The sequence below is a fragment of the Epinephelus lanceolatus genome, chromosome 21, assembly GCF_041903045.1.
Source record: "Epinephelus lanceolatus isolate andai-2023 chromosome 21, ASM4190304v1, whole genome shotgun sequence".
NCBI lineage: Eukaryota > Metazoa > Chordata > Actinopteri > Perciformes > Serranidae > Epinephelus > Epinephelus lanceolatus.
This window is the reverse complement of record NC_135754.1, coordinates 29,521,324-29,543,223: the sequence shown is the minus strand read 5'-3', so window position 1 is coordinate 29,543,223 and position 21,900 is coordinate 29,521,324. Positions and strand designations below refer to the sequence as shown.

At 40.8% G+C, this 21,900-nt stretch overlaps 1 protein-coding gene across 2 annotated transcripts in view; it reads left to right on the top strand.

Moving 5' to 3' along the window:
* The window catches only part of ttyh2 (tweety family member 2), a 107,656-nt gene that overhangs the window by 51,466 nt on the left and 34,290 nt on the right, over window positions 1-21,900 (top strand). For both annotated transcript variants that reach the window (XM_033611685.2, XM_033611684.2), the window contains exons 4-5: window positions 10,999-11,219; window positions 19,005-19,100. In XM_033611685.2, coding sequence (XP_033467576.1) covers window positions 10,999-11,219; window positions 19,005-19,100 — 317 coding nt within the window. The remainder of the gene's footprint in view (window positions 1-10,998; window positions 11,220-19,004; window positions 19,101-21,900) is intronic.

The following is a 21,900-nucleotide window of genomic DNA, read 5'->3' as shown; positions in this document are numbered from 1 at the left end:
TGTGAAGCGACAGCGCTAATCACTGAGCCTCCCCGCTGTGTGTGTCTGTGCACACGCATGTTCACACTCTGACCCTGGGTTTTGTCCAGGAAAAATGATTTCTGAGAAGTGGCACTCCTCAAAGGAGTCAAGGTATCTCAATATATTGTTCACGAGAGATGAGTGTGAGATCAACGGACAGATCAGTGCAGAGTAGGCAGTAAAGCTGGATTTATGGTCACTGCATGGGGTTAGCTGGAGTCCAGCTGTACTTATCTACAGCACAGGTTTTGATTTATAGTTCAGTGTCATGTGGGCTCATTCACATGGACTACACTTGAAAGTAAGACCACTGTTTCTTTGCATTGAAGGGAATCGGTCAAGGTAGTTGAGACATCTGATAAAGAAAGAAAGAGCTATGTGATGTAGCTGGGAAAAGCTTGTTGCCACCACGAACCGTGATGAAATTTAAAGTAACGGAAAATGGATACATGTATGGATTTGACTTCTCTCGTCGTCTCCACAACAGTAACTTCAGCAATAACACAGAGAGCAGCAGCATCAGAATTTGTTGTATGGCTGAGTGATCAATCAAATTTTATTTCCAATTACAATCTGGGCTTCCAGTGATTATCAAAACAAGATAATTGAGATAAAACGATTATTGTTCACCAATAACACACTCGCACACCCTCGCATGTACTATACGTTGTAGAGAATACCAAATTAAAGTACATGGTCAAAGTGTTTGGGCCTCGCTACAATGTGCATTCACGTGTGCCAAATATGCACTATTGAATTTACATTAAAATAAGAATTTACATTGCATTAAACGTGCGCTAGGTTGCATTTAACATCATGACTATGATGTTCAAACATCAGCTGTTTATCACCAGTTTTCAAACGCAACCTCCCTGTCATACATTCTTGTGTCAGCATGGTGGACGCGGAGCCTCCAAGCATTCCTATGAGACAGCGCCGAGACGGTCATTGGATAAATGCAACAAAATCATCACTTCCAGGGAGGCTCAGCTTCCCTGGGACCTAATGGAGCGGTAGATGGGAGAGGACACTCGGTGTATGCATGATGATTGGAGGAATTGTCTAAAGGCTGAACCCCTTTGTGATTGACAGCGCTTCACATTTCGAGCTCAGTCCTATGTGGATATTTGCGAGTGGAGTCTTCTGACAGAGTGCCGTCCAGAGTTCCTTATTTCCATAAGCGATACAGCTCATTTTCACCGTTTATACAACCCATCTGAAAATCTTTGAGGTGTGTTTTGCTGTGGCTCTATGGCATGAATGTGGTTGAAAAAACGGCTTCAATTAAATGCTCCTTTTATAAGTTACTGCCTCGCTACAATATGACAGATTTTATGATGTAAATTTAAAGTGAGCTTCCCCGGTTTGAAAGACCAGTAGCCGCCACTGCTGTGCACCCATGGGTGTGTAGGTCTTAAATTGAGGTGTAGTCAGGCATTGTTTTTTTTTTTGTTTTGTTTTTTTTTAAAGAACATTTTTTTGGGGGCTTTTTTGCCTTCAATGGACAGGACAGATTGAAATGGGGTGAGAGAGAGAGAGAGTAGAGGTTGACATGCAGCAAAGGGTCACAAGCCGGAGTCGAACCTGTGACCGCTGCAGCGAGGCATCGCCTCTGTACATGGGGCGCTGGCACTATCCACTATGCTACCGACACCCCAGTCAGGTACATTGTTGACGTATGGCTATTTTGAGGCAGCAGGAAACGGCTGTGCCATTGACCAACAAAAACCTGGTCTAAAGTCAGAATGGCGCAGTATTTTCCTGCATTATTCAGATGGTGAGATGCACCTAAATGTGGGTTGACAGCCCGTGTACATTCTGCTAGTTACACACACAGGGAGGTGCTGGTGGGTACATTTATACATCATAATTGATGAACATATTGATCACATTCTGTAAAATGTGAACGTAGCAGAGATCAGAGCAGAGCTGTTGTCCAGCTCTTCCTTAAGAGAGAGGGTGTGTGTTGTTGTTGTTGTTTTGCTATCAAAGCAAATGTTAGCTAATGTGCTAAAAAGTTAACATTACAGAGAAATCCAATATCTCTTAATACCTCCCCAGTTTCTGATGAGGTGGACATGATAACCCTTAATACACATAGCGTTATTCATCCCTACAACAGGAAATACTTTTTCCCTAACCTGATATGACACCTGAAAGGGTCAATTAAGTGCCATTTGAAAATGAGCAAAAGTGGAGTTGGACACACTGTTACTGCACCTGCATCATGCACTTAAGACCATGAGCTATAGATCGTTAAATAGAGCTAAAGTTCATGAAAATCCACTGTTAAAAAGACAAGTTAAAAAAAAAAAAAGTTAAATAAATGTTTCTAAAGTCAATTCTTTTTTGTGTTTAATAAGCCACAAGCATGCAGCCCTAATTCGTTGTAGCTTAGGTGGTTCTTAAGAGAAAGAAATGTGTCATATTCCAGGAGAAGAGACAAAGTGGTTTAGGAAACACAAAGTACTCATTAAACAGCTGTCATGTCACGGTGCAAATATGTAAAGACCTCTTTGACATCCGGATGTGTGTTTTAATATCAAGTTGAGAAATGACTGACAGACACTTCTACTGACTTCCTCACACTCTTGTTAAGCTGAAGGGAGAGTACTGACGCTGGGCCAGAGGTCATCTCTCCAGCCAAACCATTTTCACCTCTGTGTGAACTCTCGCTCTGCTCACAACCAAACTACACACAGTCATAGAGCTGCTGGAACAGCTCTCATAAGGTTGTGTATCACAGTGCTAACAGCAAACCATTCTTAGCGTGACAATCCCACTTCCTTCCTTTTGGTTAACAATCAAAAAAAAATCCAAAGGTCTTAATTTAACACCTGCTCTTAGTGCAGGACAGCCGTCTAAAAAGCTCTGTGGTCATCGCGTATCTGAGAGGAAAAGAAAGGAGATAGCAAAGAATATATTTTTAAAGAGATGTTCTGCTGAGTTTCGTTACCCAGCGGTGAAGATGGTGTCTATCTTTGCGGTGACCGAGCTGCTGAGGCACTTCAGACCCATGTTCCATTTCACGCTCTAGCTCCCACATTCAATTTTAATTGATGAAAAGCCTCTCCACCATCAAACAGAGACATCCAGTTAGAGAAAGAGAAAAGGTTTAATCCTATATTTTAACCTCAAACATATACGCTCATCTGCCCTCATTTACAGGGCGACTATGAGATGCGGAATATAGTGGAAGTGATTCTTGGATGCTTGCTCGCTCTTAATCTGGCATTTAATCTTCAGTGTGTGATTTTTAAAACACAGCATCAAAACAAACTCTGGCGAGCAATTTTCTGTTTTCAGATCAGAGATGGACTCTCTGGGAGGTTTGCGTCTTTAAATTAAAAATGTTCTCTTACAGCCTTTCTCTGTTTCGTGCTCTCCCAGAGACTGCAGCATCGCTTCCTCTGAGGCCGTGTACCAGCCCCAGCAGGCTTAAACATACAGATCCAATTCTAGTGAAGGAAGTGGGACTTACACACAGTCGAGTCTGAGAGGCAGAGCTGTAATGCTGAGGGAAGACACACACACAGATACACAGATAATTCAACAGTCTGTTTTCAATCCTCCTCTTGCTAAAGTGTAAAGTCTGAAATGTGGAATTCATAAATGCCAGGTTTTTCTGTATAATTAGAGATCAGATTTTATTATTTGATAGTGAAGTCAATGAGGCAAAGAGAAGGATGTGAACCAAAATGATCAAACCAAAACAAACACACATAGTGCTTAGGGCAGTGAAACTCAACCTCGACAGAGTGCTAGGTGGCCAGCCAACCATTATTATATTCACAATGGACATAAATTGATTCACATGCCATTTTTGTACTTTGAATGTAAAAGTTGCCATTCATTCATTCATTTTCAGTAACTCCTTACCCTGCTGGGGGTCATGGGGGGCTGGAGCCTATCCGAGCTGACATTAGGTGAGAGGCGGGGTACACCCTGGACAGGTCACCAGACTATCACAGGGCTGACACATAGAGACAGACAACCATTCACACTCACATTCACACCTACGGACAATTTAGAGTCACCAATTAACCTGCATGTCTTTGGACTGTGGGAGGAAACTGGGGTACCTGGAGGAAATCCACTCTGACACCAACACATTGTCACTCCGACCTCGTCACATATCAACGTTTTGGTCATGGACTTTCCATGTGGGATACCGTGTCAAGTTCTCTTCTTTCAAGATACACTTCTGCTTTCACAGGAAATTTTATGTTTACATACAGTCTCTTTGAAAATAAACGTACTATGTCGGTACAACACCGCAAATTGATGTTTTGTTTTTTTTTCCCATTAACAACAAAAACACAATTAGGTTAAGGCAACAGAAACACACAGAGAGGTTAAGGAAAAAAGAACAGGGTTTGGCTTTAGAACCTTTCAGGACATGAACACTGCTCTCTTGGGTGAAAGTCCGTGTTTGTTGGACCGAACCACCACCAGTCCCACCCACTCCAGCTGGATTTTTGCTGCCTTAGCTGTCATCCTTGTCCCGCCGTGTTTCCCCCAGATGCCGTTGGGCGCCATTAAACTATGTTGGCAACCAGATGCGTATCATGCGTTAAAGGACACCTTTTTCATTGGTTTCTGACGCCGTAAGTCACTGCCCAAGTGCCAGATTTTGACAATTTCAGAGTGAGACCAGGCTCCTGACTCAGGGAGAACATGCAAACTCCGCACAGAAGGGCTCCCCCACAGGATTCGAACCAGAAACCCTCTTGCTGTGAGGCAGTAATGCTAACCATTGCACCACCGTGCCAAAGTGCACAAAAAATCAATACAGCTTACTTGTCAAAATTAAAAAAAGCCCTCAAATGTCCTCAAATTGGAGAAACCCCCCCTGCCCACACCTGCCCTGTGTGGGGCTGCTGGGACTGGATTCGCCTCGTTTATTCATTGTGTCTGATAAATATTATAAATGTTTGCTTATTAACTTGCCCCCTGTCTCCTATCACTGCAAAAGTGTCCCCCAGGCGAAGCAAGATGAGCATCCCTGGCTCAGGGTCTTCAAAATAAATGCATGAAAACAAGATCCTTTATATAACATCCATGAACTACATGTTCTTATCTTTCCTCAAGCAACATTTGATATTTGACAGCGCTCTGTCAGTTTGTCAGCCCGAGGCCACTGTCATTTGTCACACTTATGTCATTTGTCCTGATTTCTGAGTTCTTAACAGAAATGAATAGTGATCAAATAAATACATTTACTTTTTGAATAAAATATAATTTCATGGGAATTAAATGCAATGTGATTGTTATTATAAATCTAATACTCGTCAATTAAATGTATTTAATTCTAAAATAAAGTATTATTGAATCATTTAGGTTGATATATTGGGATGACAACTTCTGTCTGTGGATGTTTCAGTTAGGAAGACGTTTTATTTCAGAGTGTTGCAGTTCTATATGTTTCCTTCACGATAACGATTCTGACACCGGAGTTTGCCTTTTGTTCGTTACCAGCTACCAAGTTGCTATCATTATTGTAATGCATAGCTCAGCTTAAACTCTTTGTAAACTATCAACAAACACATCTGTGATGCGTCTTCAAATACTTTATAAGGTTCATATGAAATGGGCAGCACTAGTACCACTGCTCGAAACTAAAGCCTGCATACTGTACGTGTTGCCTTTTAACTCATGGGACTTTCCAGTGTAAAATGTTGCCAGTGTAAATTGCTGACATTTTGCTAATGGTTAATGTTACACTAACCAGAACTCAGTTCTTTGCTGCTTTTAAACACTTGTTGCCAGTGGCTGTACAATGCAACTTGCTGTTTAGGCTGCTGTTTTAGAGCAGTGAAGAAAAACTGATTCCTGGGAAAACTGCGGGTGTGAAACTGAAGTTTATTACTAAAGTTAGTGGTATCTGACTGGTGCATAGACTCGCATACTCGCCAATGCCAGATCCCATGGATGAATTACTGAACTGGCCTACCAGGCACAGGCCCAGGGGCCCTTAAAGTTTCAGGGCCCACTTAGTGTTGACATGTAAAAAGTTTCTGAAATTAACATGCATGAACTGACCAGGAGACTCAAAATTACAAGAAAGAGACCACCAGGACATATAAAATAACTACAAAGAGACAAAAAATGACTACAAAACTTGGCAAAACAACTACAAAGGAACACAAAATGACCTCAAAGAGACAAAAATAACTACAAAAATAGCAAAACAACTATAGAGAAACACAAAATGACCTCAAAGAGACACAAAATAACTACAAAAATTGGCAAACAACTACAGAGAGACATAAACTGACCTCGAAGAGACAAAATATAACTACAAAAACTGGCAAAACAACTACAAAGGAACACAAAATGACCTCAAAGAGACAAAAAATAACTACATAAATTGGCAAAAAACAACTACAGAGGGACACAAAATGACCTCAGAGAGACACAAAATAACCAGAGACACAAAATAACCACAAAAATGGGCAAAACAACTACAGAGACACCAAACGACGATGACACACAAAATGACCTAAAAGAGACACAAAATAAATCCAAAAATGGGCAAAATAACTACAAAGAAACACAAAATGATATCAAAGAGACAAAAAAAATAACTACAAAAAATGGGCAAAACAACTACAGAGAGACACAAAATAACTACAGAGAGACACAAAGTAACTACAGAGAGACAAAATAACTACAAAGAGACACAAAGTAACTACAAAGAAACACAAAATGATCTCAAAGAGACACAAAATAACTACAAAAATGAGCAAAACAAACACAAAGAGACACAAAATGACCTCAAAGAGACAAAATATAACTACAAAAACTGGCAAAACAACTACAAAGGAACACAAAATGACCTCAAAGAGACAAAAAATAACTACATAAATTGGCAAAAAACAACTACAGAGGGACACAAAATGACCTCAAAGAGACACAAAATAACCAGAGACACAAAATAACCACAAAAATGGGCAAAACAACTACAGAGACACCAAACGACGATGACACACAAAATGACCTAAAAGAGACACAAAATAAATCCAAAAATGGGCAAAATAACTACAAAGAAACACAAAATGATATCAAAGAGACAAAAAAAATAACTACAAAAAATGGGCAAAACAACTACAGAGAGACACAAAATAACTACAGAGAGACACAAAATAACTACAAAGAGACACAAAGTAACTACAGAGAGACACAAAATAACTACAAAGAGACACAAAGTAACTACAAAGAAACACAAAATGATCTCAAAGAGACACAAAGTAACTACAGAGAGACACAAAATAACTACAAAGAGACACAAAGTAACTACAGAGAGACACAAAATAACTACAAAGAGACACAAAATGATCTCAAAGAGACAAAAAAATAACTACAAAGAGATACAAAATAACTACAAAGAGATACAAAATAACTAGAAACCTTGGGAAAACAAACAGAGACACAAAACAACTACAGAGAGACACAAAATCACCAACATGACGACTACAAAGTCTATGTGTATTGCTCTAATGTAGGAGAGGTGGTGGGGCTTTTTTTTTGGCCCAGGGATCCATTGTCTCATAATCTGCCCATGCCTGATCCAACTAGGCAGTATCAGAGGCATTTCCAATACTACTGGTAACAGAATAACTCCACCTTTAGAAGCACTTAGATCAGAGACCTGCCTCTACCTGGCAATCACACAACATGCCTATCAGTGACTTCTGGGCTCAGTATCCTTTGCCTAGTCTCTTGTTGTATTCAAACTTCAGCATGGTGAGAGATGGCAATTCCCACTCTGTGGTCACTTGTACTTGCAACACAGGTGAAAAACTGAGCCTAGATCTCACTGATGTCATGGTGTGTGATTGACAGGTAGAGGCAGCTCTCTGATCTAAAACCAAATGCTGCTTAAATGAAAAAGTGGCGATTGGATCTCCAAGGAATTAAAATAAAATCTCTTTCAAATTGAAAGACGTTTTTATCGCAATACATTAGTTGTTAAATGATGCAATGATTAAAGATTAAATAAATTTAACTGATGATTAATAGTTTTAAATTAAAAGTTGAATTCCAGGGACATTATATTTTAATTTAAAAAGTGAATGTATCTAATTAATCACTATCAGCTTTTTAGTTAATTTTCCTAACATCTACACCTCATAGTTGTTCACCCTCTGGTGAGTAGAGATGAATATGCCGTAACAGTAAAATAGCTTCACGCTAAACACACTCTGCTGCAAATTGTTTGTTTTGAAAGATGCGAGGCAGACAACGCTTCTCCGTGGCCTCAAAACATCCGCCTGAGATAAAGACTGAGAAGAAGACTGGGAATCATATCTTCTTGATCGGTGCGGATCACTTACACGGTGAGGATCAGACCAAGACGGAGGAGAGATTAGCTGTATTGGCTGTCTCCCTGGGCGTTTTAGATAAGATTCTCACACAGGAGGCATGCCTCCATTCCTCATCTGCGATTTCATCTGCTCAGTCAGAGGGGGAAGCAGTATCAATGAGTGATCAGATAACAAACTACAGAGCACCACGGGCCTGTGAATTTGATCTCAGCAGCTGCTCCAGGATGGTTCTTTTTTATTGTCATTTGAAATACCAAAGCCACTTAGTGCAGGATCTTTGTGTGATTTAACTTCCAAATAATTCACAGCTCAGGTACAGCTAAAGAATGGACGGAGGCCATTCTAACATCCTGGCTCTGGAGATGTCAGTCTGTGGATTCAACACTTGAAGTCTCTCATTAAAGATACAAAATTCAGAGCGTATAACTTGTCTGAACGTGGTGGAAATGGACGTAACTAAGCCAGCAACTAGCAGCTAATGGTGCTGACTCCATAAACAGCGCTAGACAACAGCCACAGTGCTGACAGAGCTACAGTGTTAACCAGAGGGGAACTGGAGGGTTGGCGCTATGCTTCCGCAATGCCAGCATCCTTAAATCAGTGGTAAGCATTGCATGAGCATGGTGCAAAGTGGCGGTGATGAGCTAAAAAGGCTGATGAGGGCAGATGTGGCTCAGAGGTAGAGCGGGTCGTCCACTAATTGGAAGTTCGGTGGCTCAATCCCTGGCTCCTCTAGTACGCATGTTGAAGTATCCTTGGGCAAGATACTGAACCCCATATTGCTCCCAATGGCTGCTCCATGGGTGTGCGAGTGTGAGTGCGAGTGAATGGTGCTGGTGGCACTTTGTATGGTAGCCCCGGCCAGTGTGTGAATGTGACGTAGTGTACAAGCACTTTGAGTGGTCAGAAGACGAGGAAGGCGCTATGCAAGTGCAGTCCATTTACCATTACAGTAAAGTGATGTATTTTTCTGATAGCTGTTCTACCCACTTATTTATCAAAAATCTCATTGAGTAAATATTTTGTGAAAGCACCAATTGTCACCCTACACTATCGCCGCAATTTTCTCCATATCGCCCAGCCCTACTTTGGTGATCCCCTGACTTTTCCTGAGGTTCACAACTTCGGAGGTCCTGTAACTTTTAATCTAGAGCAGTGGTGTCAAACCCATAAGTGTGACAAATGGGCGGGATCTGTGTTATATATATGTACAGTACAGGCCAAAAGTTTGGACACACCTTCTCATTCAATGCGTTTTCTTTATTTTCATGACTATTTACATTGTAGATTCTCACTGAAGGCATCAAAACTATGAATGAACACATGTGGAGTTATGTACTTAACAAAAAAAGGTGAAATAACTGAAAACATGTTTTATATTCTAGTTTCTTCAAAATAGCCACCCTTTGCTCTGATTACTGCTTTGCACACTCTTGGCATTCTCTCCATGAGCTTCAAGAGGTAGTCACCTGAAATGGTTTTCCAACAGTCTTGAAGGAGTTCCCAGAGGTGTTTAGCACTTGTTGGCCTCTTTGCCTTCACTCGTCTCGTCTCCATCTTGTTTGCAGCCATCTAGTGTGGGTCCAACCTTGAATGCAAACCCAACTAATTACTTCCACCCAACCTCTCCTCGCCTCGGCTCCAGCAAATCCCGTGCCTGACAAACACAGCAACAATATGAGTTCTCCCTCCTGTGAATGCCAAGTACCCAGAGCTGAATGGAAGCATTTATTACCCTTTTTAATTATCAAATAGCAGGATGTCTTTGTGAATGCCATTTCCCTGTAAACAACTTCTCCCTTCAAGGCAAAGTACAGAGTAATTAAACCCAAAGAAATGGTTAGGGCCTGTACAGGAGACGTTCGCTCCACAAACATAATGTGATCTCGCTGTTTTTGGCTGAACAGGTAAAAATCTGATGCGTAAAACTAAATGAGTCAGTGTGTGTTAGTGTTGTTTGTTCTTAAGAGGACCGCACTTCCCCTTGGGGAATGGATTAGTTGCCATATGATTACATGGCATAAACAGGTAAACAATATATCCGTTTTATTATTGCGGTATCAATTTGGAAAGTCTGACAAACAGCAGCAGTCGTGGAATACAAATCTCCATCCTACTATTTCACCTCTGGGCTCTGGGTTTTGGCTGTTTTCCAAGCTGAACTGTTTACTCAAAACGGACCTCTTCACCGACCCACACTCAATATTCAGCTCTCCCACACTGTCCCTTCTCCCTTCTCCGCTGCACAGACCAGCCTCATGTTTAGGCTCACCTCACCTTTGCCCATTTTATTTTTGGGAAACTTTCGCAGGCAGAAAAGTTGACCAAAGGCACCCACACAGGAGCAGGATACAGTGGGAAGAGAAGTCTGTTGGTACATTATTATTTTAGCAGAGAGGTAGAGGATATAAAATCATTATTATCTCCTGGAAGTGGTGTGTTATTCTGCTTGCAGCTTTTAAAAAACGCATGCTTTACTGTTTCCAGAATGGTGCTCAATCATCAAGCGCCCGTTACTTATCAACGCATACATTTTAATGCCTCATGAATGGTTCAGATAATTAGCTTCCGTGCTTGATATTTCGCTCCCAGCAGCAGTGCTGTTGTACCATTCATCTCACCCTCCCTCCTCTCCTCTTCTGCCCTCCAGGTGACCGGCACCATGGGCAGCATGAAGAGCGGCCTGCACCAGCACCTCGCCAGGCTGGACGAGATCTTCGCCACGCGGGGTGACTATGTGCAGACGCTGCAGTTCATGCAGCAGATGGCCGACAACGTGATCAAACAGCTGCTGGGCCTGCCTGACTGGGAGGAGGCTAAAGTGGACCTGGCGTCCATCGCTGATCAAACGGCAAACATCGAGTACTACAGGTGAGGAACACAAAAATTGGGCTTTAATGTGCTTCGGTCACTAAATTCAATGTCTTTATGGGACTGGCTTTTAATTTCTTTCACACAAAACTCTGGCTCAGCAAAGACGGGACTTACTATCCATTTTTTTAAAACCAGTATAAATATTACTTGCACTGAGAGGGAGAGAGACCGCCCTGTATCAAAATACAGGTAGCCTACCGTAAGGCCCAGACACACCAAACTGCTCTGGGTAGCCCTGCACTGACATGATCAACTTTTCCATATTTATCAGACTGAATATTTACAGAAGAAGGGAAAGATATCTGTCGGCTGTGATTGGTTTGTAACGTGACTCATGTCTGACTGCTGAGCGTGGCCACTTCCTGTGTCTGTCCTTTCAAATTAAATTCCCACATGGTCCAGTCACATAGGTTTTGATTTATTTTGACAAGGCGCAGCTCCTAACAGAGTTTCAGGTTTGTTTGTTTTTCTGCGACTAAGCGACCAATGAAATCTTGCCGACAAATGACTTTCATGGTCGGCTAACATTTGGTCCACTATTAGTGGGCAGCCCTTGTTTGTATGCATCATTAAACATGGGGAAACCAGAAGAGTGACAGATTCAAAACACTAGTTAGCCAGTTAGCACTTTAACAACATAACACGATGTTGAAGGGACAAAGAATATTTACCGTGCGCTAGCAAACAGTAGCTCAAACAAACCGTTTCTGCTGAAGAGCTCAATGACTCAAAACATAATCTTACCTAATATAACAAGTTTGATTCAATCTCCCACCCGTCTCTGACGTCAATTCAATGTGCTAAACCAGACGGAAAAAAAAGTGTCAAGGGCCTACCAGTGCAGGACACACCACAAAAACAAGGGTGACAGGCGCTCACCCACGACCTGACATTGACCAATGGTTGCCAATCAGCTTGGTATATTAGGACCCTTACGGACTGAAGGAATATGAATAACTTACAATGTAATCGAGGCATGGACACATAATTTGAGGCAGCAAACAACCCAGTCTTGAGACTTGACACTGGACAACATCAACTTTTTTTTAGTTTATTTATAGTTAATACAGAATAAGCTTATAATTTTGTTTTAGATTGCTACTGACTATGTTACAAAAGTAAACCATGATGGAGATGGTTTTGCCTTTTCAAGGGCTTATATAGAAAATGGCACAGTTTTCCAGAGTTCATTGACCACAGGTTTACATCCAAGGTGGCATCATTCACAAGGGCCTGCTCTCTGCCCAACACACCGGGCCCCCCACCATACAGGCCGCACCGTCCAAACCATCCACACCCACGCCTTTGCCCTTAATCATCAATGGCAACCAGACCAGGCATCTAACTGAGACTTTCGTTTACTCGTCTAAACTTGTAACCACAACTGGACAAGTCAAAGGGACTCAGCGTTTAAGTGGGGCTCTGCTTTTGATTAAAGTTTCACAGTGTGTCTGGCTTGTCCAGTGCACCCTGGCCAGGAAGGAGCTCTATTTATTCACACTGCTGGTGATGCAACAGATGTTCAGGTTAAACTGGGAGAGAAAACCACAAAAATTGGAACACAACCAGAGCCGAGAGGACAAAATTCAGGAGGGTGATTTTCCTCCAAACTTGTTTACCATTTGATAAGTTGCCATGAATATTTTCAAGGGCAGTGCACCCGCAATTTTGTGGGAGTCAAAAATTTCCTCATGCGTTTCTAAATGCAAATCAGGAGAGAAGAGTTTTATAAATATAGTTATTTTTATCTTAGGTACAAGTTGCATCTTTATAAACTAGTTTACTTGGGAGAAGATGTCGAAGCATGAGGGAAGATTCTGATTAACCAGGTTTCACATTGGTATGATCACATATAAACACTACAAATTAAAATATGTATTTGCTTCTTAGAAATGCAAGATACACTCATCGTATCATGTCTCCATTATGGCTGCAATCACTGAGCAATTTGTCAGCTCAACATGCAGTTAGATAGATAATTCATGTGTGGGTAGTTCTTTACTTTATGACCCGAATACATCACACGATATTTAGAGGATGGCATGAAATAAGGTGGTTGCATGTATGTATCATGCAGTTATGTGAATGTAAAGTCCGTTCCAGGCTGTGGCTCAGTGGGGTGTTTAATAATAAAAGAGTCCAATGAAATTATTAGCAATCATTGCATCAACATTTACACAAGCTAATGATGGAAACAGTCTTAACAGCCACAGTAAGTTAAGAACTATTATCCAGGTCTTGTCTCATTAAACTCACACTCTTATCATCTCAGAGCAGAAACGGGCCCGTTGCCAGTTTTTCCGTCCTCGTGTAGGCTTCATCGTATTTCTGTGGAGTCTGCAGGAACAGGCAGGCTGCTGTGTTTGTATTGATCTGCAATGTGACTCCTTTCCTCTGCCGATAATTCAATACCCCACATATCTCCACACTGACAGAGCAGGCAAACGGAGAGCAGACAGCCAGACACTGTAAGCTGTTAATGGACTCATTATCACTGCCTCATGCCCCGACAAATAGTTGTGGTTGTGTGTGTGTGTGTGTGTGTGTGTGTGTGTGTGTTTGACTCATCAAAGTGTTGTTGAGTCAGAGCTGGCTGTCTGTCGTCAGTGCACTCATCCTGCCTGGAATATTGAGTTTCCTCTTGAAGCGTGCTCGTACTGTTTGTTGTGTTACTTTACTCACAAACCAAATAAAAAAGATTCTTTCTATTCTTTTTCGCTCTTTAATCTAATTTTCTCTCAGTTTCTGACGTTGACAACATCAGTAAGTTTTTTGGTTTTTAGCTAGAAACCCTCCAGCTGTGCAGAGCTCACTTACTTTAAGTAATGTGCGCTCTATTCAGGTTTTTGATTCTCTGACACAGTTTGTGTTTTCTTTTGCAGTTCGTGCGTCCAGATTTGATACCAAGGGTTAATGTGCATTTGATGTTTTGGCACTTAAACTGAGGCATACTGCTATACCTCTTAAAGAGCAAGAGATGCACATTGGGCTCACACACACTGTGATAAAAACAGTTAGAATGCTTGAACAGGTGGGTTTAGAGATGGGATGTGAGGGATGTTATGCGCTCAGACTGTCTGATGTATTGGGGTAGGAAGTTCCAGAGCCTGGGGGCAGTGCAGCTAAAAGCCCTGGCACCCATGGTGCTGAGGCGTGAGGTGGGGATGGTCAGGAGACCAGCAGAGGAAGAGCGCAGGGAGTGGAAGGGGGGTGGGGACTCCTGAAGAAGGTCAAAGAGATAGGTGGGAGCTAGGTTGTGGAGGCCTTTGAAGGTGAGCAGAGGAGTCACCAGTCAACTTGCATGTCTTTGGACTGTGGGAGGAAGCTGGAGCACCCGGAGAAAACCCACACTGACATGGGGAGAACATGCAAACTCCACACAGAAGGGCTCCCCCACTGTACAACCATGTCGCCTTATACAATTTTATTCATCTTTATGTATTATTTTATCTCATACGTAATTACACAGTTATCGCCAAGCAAACTACCCAACAGGCACCAGACATCTGTATGACATCAGAAATACATTGGATTCTTACATTGGACAGACAGACGTCCTGTCGACATTAACATTATAGCATTTTCAAGATGTTGGGATTTTGTTCTTCATACCTTATGATTGAATATTGTTATTCTAGTTGACGTTAGCGTAAGATGTTTGAGAGACGTTGGATTTGAGTTACTTAACGACACAACTTTAACTCCAACTAAATATCATCATCTAAAAACGTTGGAGCTGGGTCAATGAACATTAATGTCTCAGCTCTGGATGAGTTTCATTTTGCATGAGCCATGAGTAGATGCACGCTTCCTTCTGGGCGGTGATAAGGTTGGCAGGTGTAGTTTGGTGGAAAGAAAATAGTTCCTAAATGAAACTGCTCACAACAAGGTCTGTGGATTATCTTGAGTAACCAGGTAGTGATTTCCGGAAAGAGACATTGCTGTCATGATGTCCATCCATCTCCGTTTCATATTGGCAAACCTGAAAATTAGAAGACACATGGTACGACAAGCATGCATCTAAAGCTAGCTCACCTAGCACCACAGAGCTCACTAATGTTAGAGCTAAGCCGAGGAAGACGCTATTAACGTTTATAACACGCGCTGTCACAAGCATGAGCTTCTCATCCATGAGTTAGTCTGAGTGGGCGGAAGTTCGCTGCATAGATCAGCCTCTCATTGAGCGGAACGAGCCACCCGCTGAAGTCCCGCCCTACCACCTCCGGCTGTGTAGCAGTTTTCAACCGTTTTCAACACGTCCTTTACTAACTTTTGCGGTGTTTGATCTTGCGGGGATGTAGCCATTTTTCTGCCATGGTTCGCGTCCTGTAGGCGATATTTTTGTGGGCGTGTTACACCAAAACCTGTTTCCCCCCGGCAATATTTTTGCAAGCACACCGTTGCTGTGGCACCACCCAGAACGATTGTGATTGGTTGAAAGAAATACAAGCAGCTGGGGCGTTTTTTTTCCAATCTCAAAGTGAGAGTGGGCCCTTGAGAAAGGTCTAGTGAGTGAGACTATCCATGAGTAGATGTACCTTTCCTTCTGCGCAGCGATAGTTCCTACATGAAACTGCTCACAACAAGGTCTGTGGATTATCTTGAGTAACCGGGTCATGATTCCTGGAAAGAGACATTGATGTTGAGTTTTCAAATGTATTTTTTTGGCGCTTTGATCACCACAAGCTGAGTGCCATCTAGTTCCATTATATTGGAGAGAAAGCAGACATCTCTACGGCCGATATCTCCAACACTCGGCAACTCACACCAAAACAACCTAGACTGATAAACAGCACTACAGGTAAGAAGAAAAAGAAATTGTATTTTTAATTTGGGGCGAACTTTCCCTTTAATATGTTCTCCTGCACCAGCTTTTGATTTTCTTTCTGTTTTGCAGTAGCTTAGCCCCCGCGGCGTGTAGCACAGTGGAACCAATTATACCTGAAAACAAATGAAATATATAATAAAAAATGAATGGGACGCAGATCTAAATCAAATATATTCAGAAACTATATGATAAAATGAGGCATTTTTGAAAAATCTCTTCACTCAATTTTAATTTTAAAAGACAAAGTCCAACAAAACAGCAAAGCCAGACGCAGGTCAGGTGGCCCCTTCAAGGACAGACAAAGCTGCAGGAACACCGTAATGGCATTAAATTAGAGGAGTGCAGGAAAACGACAGATGCTTGGCCCAGAGCATGACATTAAATCTGTCTTTTAAAATGTCCTGCCTTTAATTCATTTTCTTTTCATATCAATTAAAAAAACTGTAAAATTTAATTCATGGCAAATAAAAAAAGGAAAGTTGGGTGTGATTTTATGAGCTTCCTAACAGGGTCCCTTGGTGAGTGTGGGCCCGGGGTCAGCTGGCCCATAAAACCCTCTATTGGTAGATACCCGTGACCTCTGACCTCTCTGTTAGGAAGGCTGAATAAAAATGTCATTTCCATTATCATTAACAACCCGTCAAACTCAAGCTAGCGCATTCTGAGCTGCGTCTTTGCAATTGGGACTCAATTTCTTGAGGACATCTTCTTCTCTGACACACATATATGTAACCCTCACATCCCTACGTGTCTCCATACTCAGTTTGACTCTAATTGGATTAAGACGACACAGACAAACACGGTGGCAGTGTCAGCCGAGAGCCTCCGTGCGCGTGTTGACGTCCCAGCTCCTCGCACTGTACCCTGCCAAGAGGGGGGGGAAAAGATGAAACGAGGAAGAAATAAGCAAGGAGGTGGTGGCGAGGGAGAGGAGGGCAAGGGAGAGAAAAGGGGGCTGAAAAGGGAAAGAGACGGAGAGGAGGGAGATTAAAGAGAGTGGAGAAAAGGAAAGATGGAGGAGAATGTGAGTGATGAGGGAGATGTGGGAAGGATGCTGTAGAGTGATGGAGACACAGATGGGCGGGAAATAAAATAAATAATTAAAAAGGAAAGAAGACTGAAAGTGAGAATGTAGGAGTGATGATGGGAAAACAGAGCTGCACTGATGAAACAAGTGAAGATGAGGTTACTTTAATTAGATGTTTAAGTTGATAAATCAGAGCGAAAAGGTGACATCACTGTCCCTGTCCTCTCGTCTTCTTCACAGCGTAGAACATTCAGCCTTATGGATTCGAGTTCATCCATTATTAACCATCTGGAGAGGCTCTCTGTGTATACGGTCACAGACTGACCACCGCTCACACAACAGATGGGTACACTGAGGAGGGCGATGCCGGACAGGATTATACCCTCAAGCATCAACACACTCACACACACACACACCTCAGATGACAGCATGTGTCTGCTGAGGTGAAAATAAGTGGGACACTCTCCTCTTGTGATTCCCAAAAGTCATTTTCACAGCGATTTAATGGCTTCAGATTCGTGTTTATTACAACTTGGGTTTATTTTGCTGTTGGTTAGGATTTTTCTCGTGGCACGGACGGCACATATGCAGTTTACCATAATGATGCTTGAAATTCTGAGTAAATTGTAGGGCCATACAGAGTAGTTTGAAGCTTTGAGGCTTCAGCTATAACGTTGAATTCTAAATCAACGAAATATGTATGTCCATGTAAGCAGTGTTGTCTGCAATGTCTTGATATGAAGAGGCCCAGACCATGGATACCTTTGGAGGCGATCTCTGTTTATTCCCGACAACTCTGACAGCAAGAGGTAAAAACAAAATCCTCCGTCAAATACGACCATATAACTCGAGCCCCTAAGTGACACAGGAATATGTTAGCATATTATACAATAAGTTTAGGCTGAAAAATGAACTTATAAACAGCTTAACAGCACTAAAACATGGAAATGACTATGAGAGCAATGTCACTTACCTCTCCCATGGAGAACACCAACAAAAAGGGAGAGGTAAGGTGTTAGACTTCATAGGTGGGGTACCCCCAAAGGTGAATGTAGGGGTACAGAACCTGATGTTCCACACATTGACTATGGCCAATATATTGACTAGCTTTATGCTTTCTGATGATCCAATGTAGGATATCCATTAAGGGGCAGTAAAGGAGGGGATTTGGTGAAGGATGTCTATGTAGGGATGGAGAAAAAGGTATGTATTTCAGAGAAGTGCAGATTCCTTATGCATTGCTGGGGGACACTTTGACACTCTGAACGAGGACGGGAGCCGAACAAAGTTTTTTACATCTGAAAACGATTTCAACGGAGCAGAACAACTTTGCAGTGACCATGGACTGAATCGAACCCGAGCAGGAGGAGATGGGACAAACGAGAGTGCTTGAACTCATACTGTTCGCACTCAGTCCCCCACGAGAGTGCTGTTATCGATTTCCGCGATTTTTGGACTCCTTGCATTATACTTCCAGCCTTGTTCCTCAGAATCCAAGGCGTTCCCAGGCCAGATGAGATATGTAATCCCTCCAGTGTGTTCTGGGTCTGCCCCGGGGCCTCCTACCAGTGGGACGTGCCAAGAACACCTCCAACAGGAGGCGCCCAGGAGGATCCTGATCAAACGTCTGAGAGTTCTACTCTCATAAAAATGACCCCTCCAACCTCTAACGTGTTGAGAAATCCATAACATCAATTGCTGTGTAATTAAAATTGCTTAACTCAGATTGGAGGAGAGGTTCTGCAAACAGCCACTGGACTACAGCAGGCTACAGTTGTTTTATTACTAATAGGAATGAAGTAAAGAAACTACACCAGCAAGACCCAGGTTACAAGTGGATTTTCCCTTTAACAGAACTCCTCTCACTTTGCCAAAACACACTCTCACCAGCAGCAGTTTAATTTTCTGTCTCTGTCTGTCTCTGCAGGTGGCTCACCTACCTGCTGCTCCTCATCCTGGACCTGATCATCTGCCTGCTGGCCTGTCTGGGGCTGGCCAAGCAGTCTCGCTGGCTGCTAACCACGTGAGTCTAATCGGCCTTGTATAACTGAGCTATTTACAGAGACAACAGCTTTTTTTTTATTATTTACAAAGAGAAGAGGCAATCTGCTCTATGCTTTTTTATGTGTGATTTTTCCTAAAGGCAGAGAGTGAGGAGGCACGAGCAGGATAGATGAGAGGAAGAGTGGATTGGGAGATTAGCTGACTGAGTAAATCACAACTAACCGGGAGACATTTATTTAGTTTAAGTCACATTTGTGCTGCAGCAGCTGCTACAGACTCCATTTATCCAGATGTTACAACATGATGCTCACTCCTTCAAACTAAACACTACAATATTCCTTATCGATTGTTTTCCCTAACACCAGACTTCTTCCAGTTCCTCTGAGATACTTATGCAAGTATAAAGACAAACTACATCTAAGAGTTTGAAAGCTTCAAACTGCAGTTTCTACCAACACTGCTGCAGTTAAACACCCTCTCATCCACATCTTTGTTACCCTGATGAAAATCATTTCATTTACGGCTGCAAAATAATCCATGCTGTACTTTATATTCATCTTTTGTACCGAACAGTAACGGCAGATATTTTAACAAAGAACGAGATGAATTAGTATGAGTTGGTGTAGACAGAGGGAGCTGGAGGCAGGCGCTGCTTCTCTTCTCATGGGAAATTGCCTGTGAACGAGGCAGCAGAGTATTGGATCATGTCCTTGTACAAACACTGCCCTGCGAGCCCTGTTGTATTTCAACATTTGCCTTTCAGCGTTGCCAGCGGTGGGTTGAACTTGCTCGGAGTGTTGCCGTGTCAATAGCTTTGCTGTACAAATTGGATTTGAGTGCTGCGGAGAGATGGGAGCGGAGCCATTTGATGTTATCAGCAATATAACTTCCTGATGAATGTTATTCCATTTTAACACTTGACCTGCTTTGAATGGCTTCAGACATGAATTACAGCCGATAACAGACGCAGCGTTCGGTTTCTCCGGACCCTTGTACAGGATGTCACATCAATTATTTAACTTTGTATTTTTAGACTTTTTTTTTCCAGATAAATATTTTATCGATTTTTTTTTTTTACCTTTTATGAGTGACAAGAAAACAAGATAAATAAATAAAAAGCACCTGCAGCGTATGTTAACCTCTCAAACAAAAGAATAATGTTTTTATTAATAATTGTTATTTGCTTTTGTTTGTATTTTTTATTAAAAAAAATCATTTTTTTTTCTATTAATAATATTTTTCTTTTTGTTTTATTATTATTAAAACCACTACTTCCAATAATAATAAAAACAATTATAATAATTACTATATTATACTATAAAGCATTCTAATAGTTATAATACAATATCTATTATATAATATTATGTTTTATGTTATTGTTTTGATCATTATCAATAATATAAATAATAATACCATTTTTTGTTTATTATATATATATATATATATATATATATATATATATATTATTAAATATTATTATTTAATCTAAAAAACAACAATAATAATAGTTAATATTATTTTAATAATAATAATAACAGCATTTTTAATTTTTTTAATCGTTTTTATTATTTATTAATTTGACTTTTATTATTTTATTATTATATACAGTATTATATAATATTATTAGTGATGTAATAAAATAACAGTAATATCATATTAATATTATTTATAATAATAATAATAATAACAACAATAATAACAATTATATTAATTGTTAATATATTATTTTATATTATATCATATTTATAATATTTATTTATTATAAAATAATAATATTTATTTTTAATAATAATAATATATAATGAGAATATTTTTATTTATATTATATTTTATATTATTATTCTCATTATTATCAATAATAATAATAATAATAACAACACTTTTTAACTTTTGTTTTTATTATTATTTATTTATTTATTTATTTTAGTTTTATTATTTTATGATATAGAAAATACCATGTATTATTATTATTATTATTATTATTATTATTATTATTATTATTATTATTATTATTATCATTGATGTTAAAGTGTATTATGTGCTGTAGGTAGTTAAAAATAATACAGTATAATTTTATTTATTTATTTATTTTTTAAAAGTTTCTTGGGTCTTAAAAAGGAGGGATAAAGTACTGTAAGAAATTTCAATATAAACAGGATGCTGACAGAATTAAGGCATAAAAACACTCCCACACATCATAATACATGTTACACTGACAGATTATATTATAGACCATGATATGTGCAGCACAAACAGTTTACTGCAGTGCCTCTGCTTTCACTTAATCTCCTCACAGTATCTATAGCTTAAGTGTATCCATCTCTACTGGAATGTGATTTTTTTTTCTAACTGCTGTAAAGGAGCTTTCACGGGGCATGAAATCCACCCGAGCCTCCATTCATCCAGCCGAGCGTCACTCTGTCTCTCTCAATCAGTCAGTTCAGGGTGTGAGCCACGCTAAACTTGCCCTACTAACCACAAGCCCACCCCCACTCCACTCTTCAGCCCGTTTGCACTCACAAGATGAGTCAGTGTCAAGAGTGTCTGCCCTCCCAAGGCATGCTCTCTTCCAGTAGAGTGGAAGTGGTTGGAGGCTTGTGGGAGCAGATTACACTCTGGGGGCCTGCAGACTCTTCCTGGTGCTTATAACTGGCTTGCTCGGTGTTAGCATGACACACAGTAACAGCTTAGACAAGAAGATACGCCCACCGTGAGAGAGGGAGAGCGATCCATAGACCTCGCTGTCAGCACTTTTTATCTGGATTTCTTTTGGTCTGTTCTTTTCTGCATGTTGCTGCTGTATCTTTCAATTTGAGCAC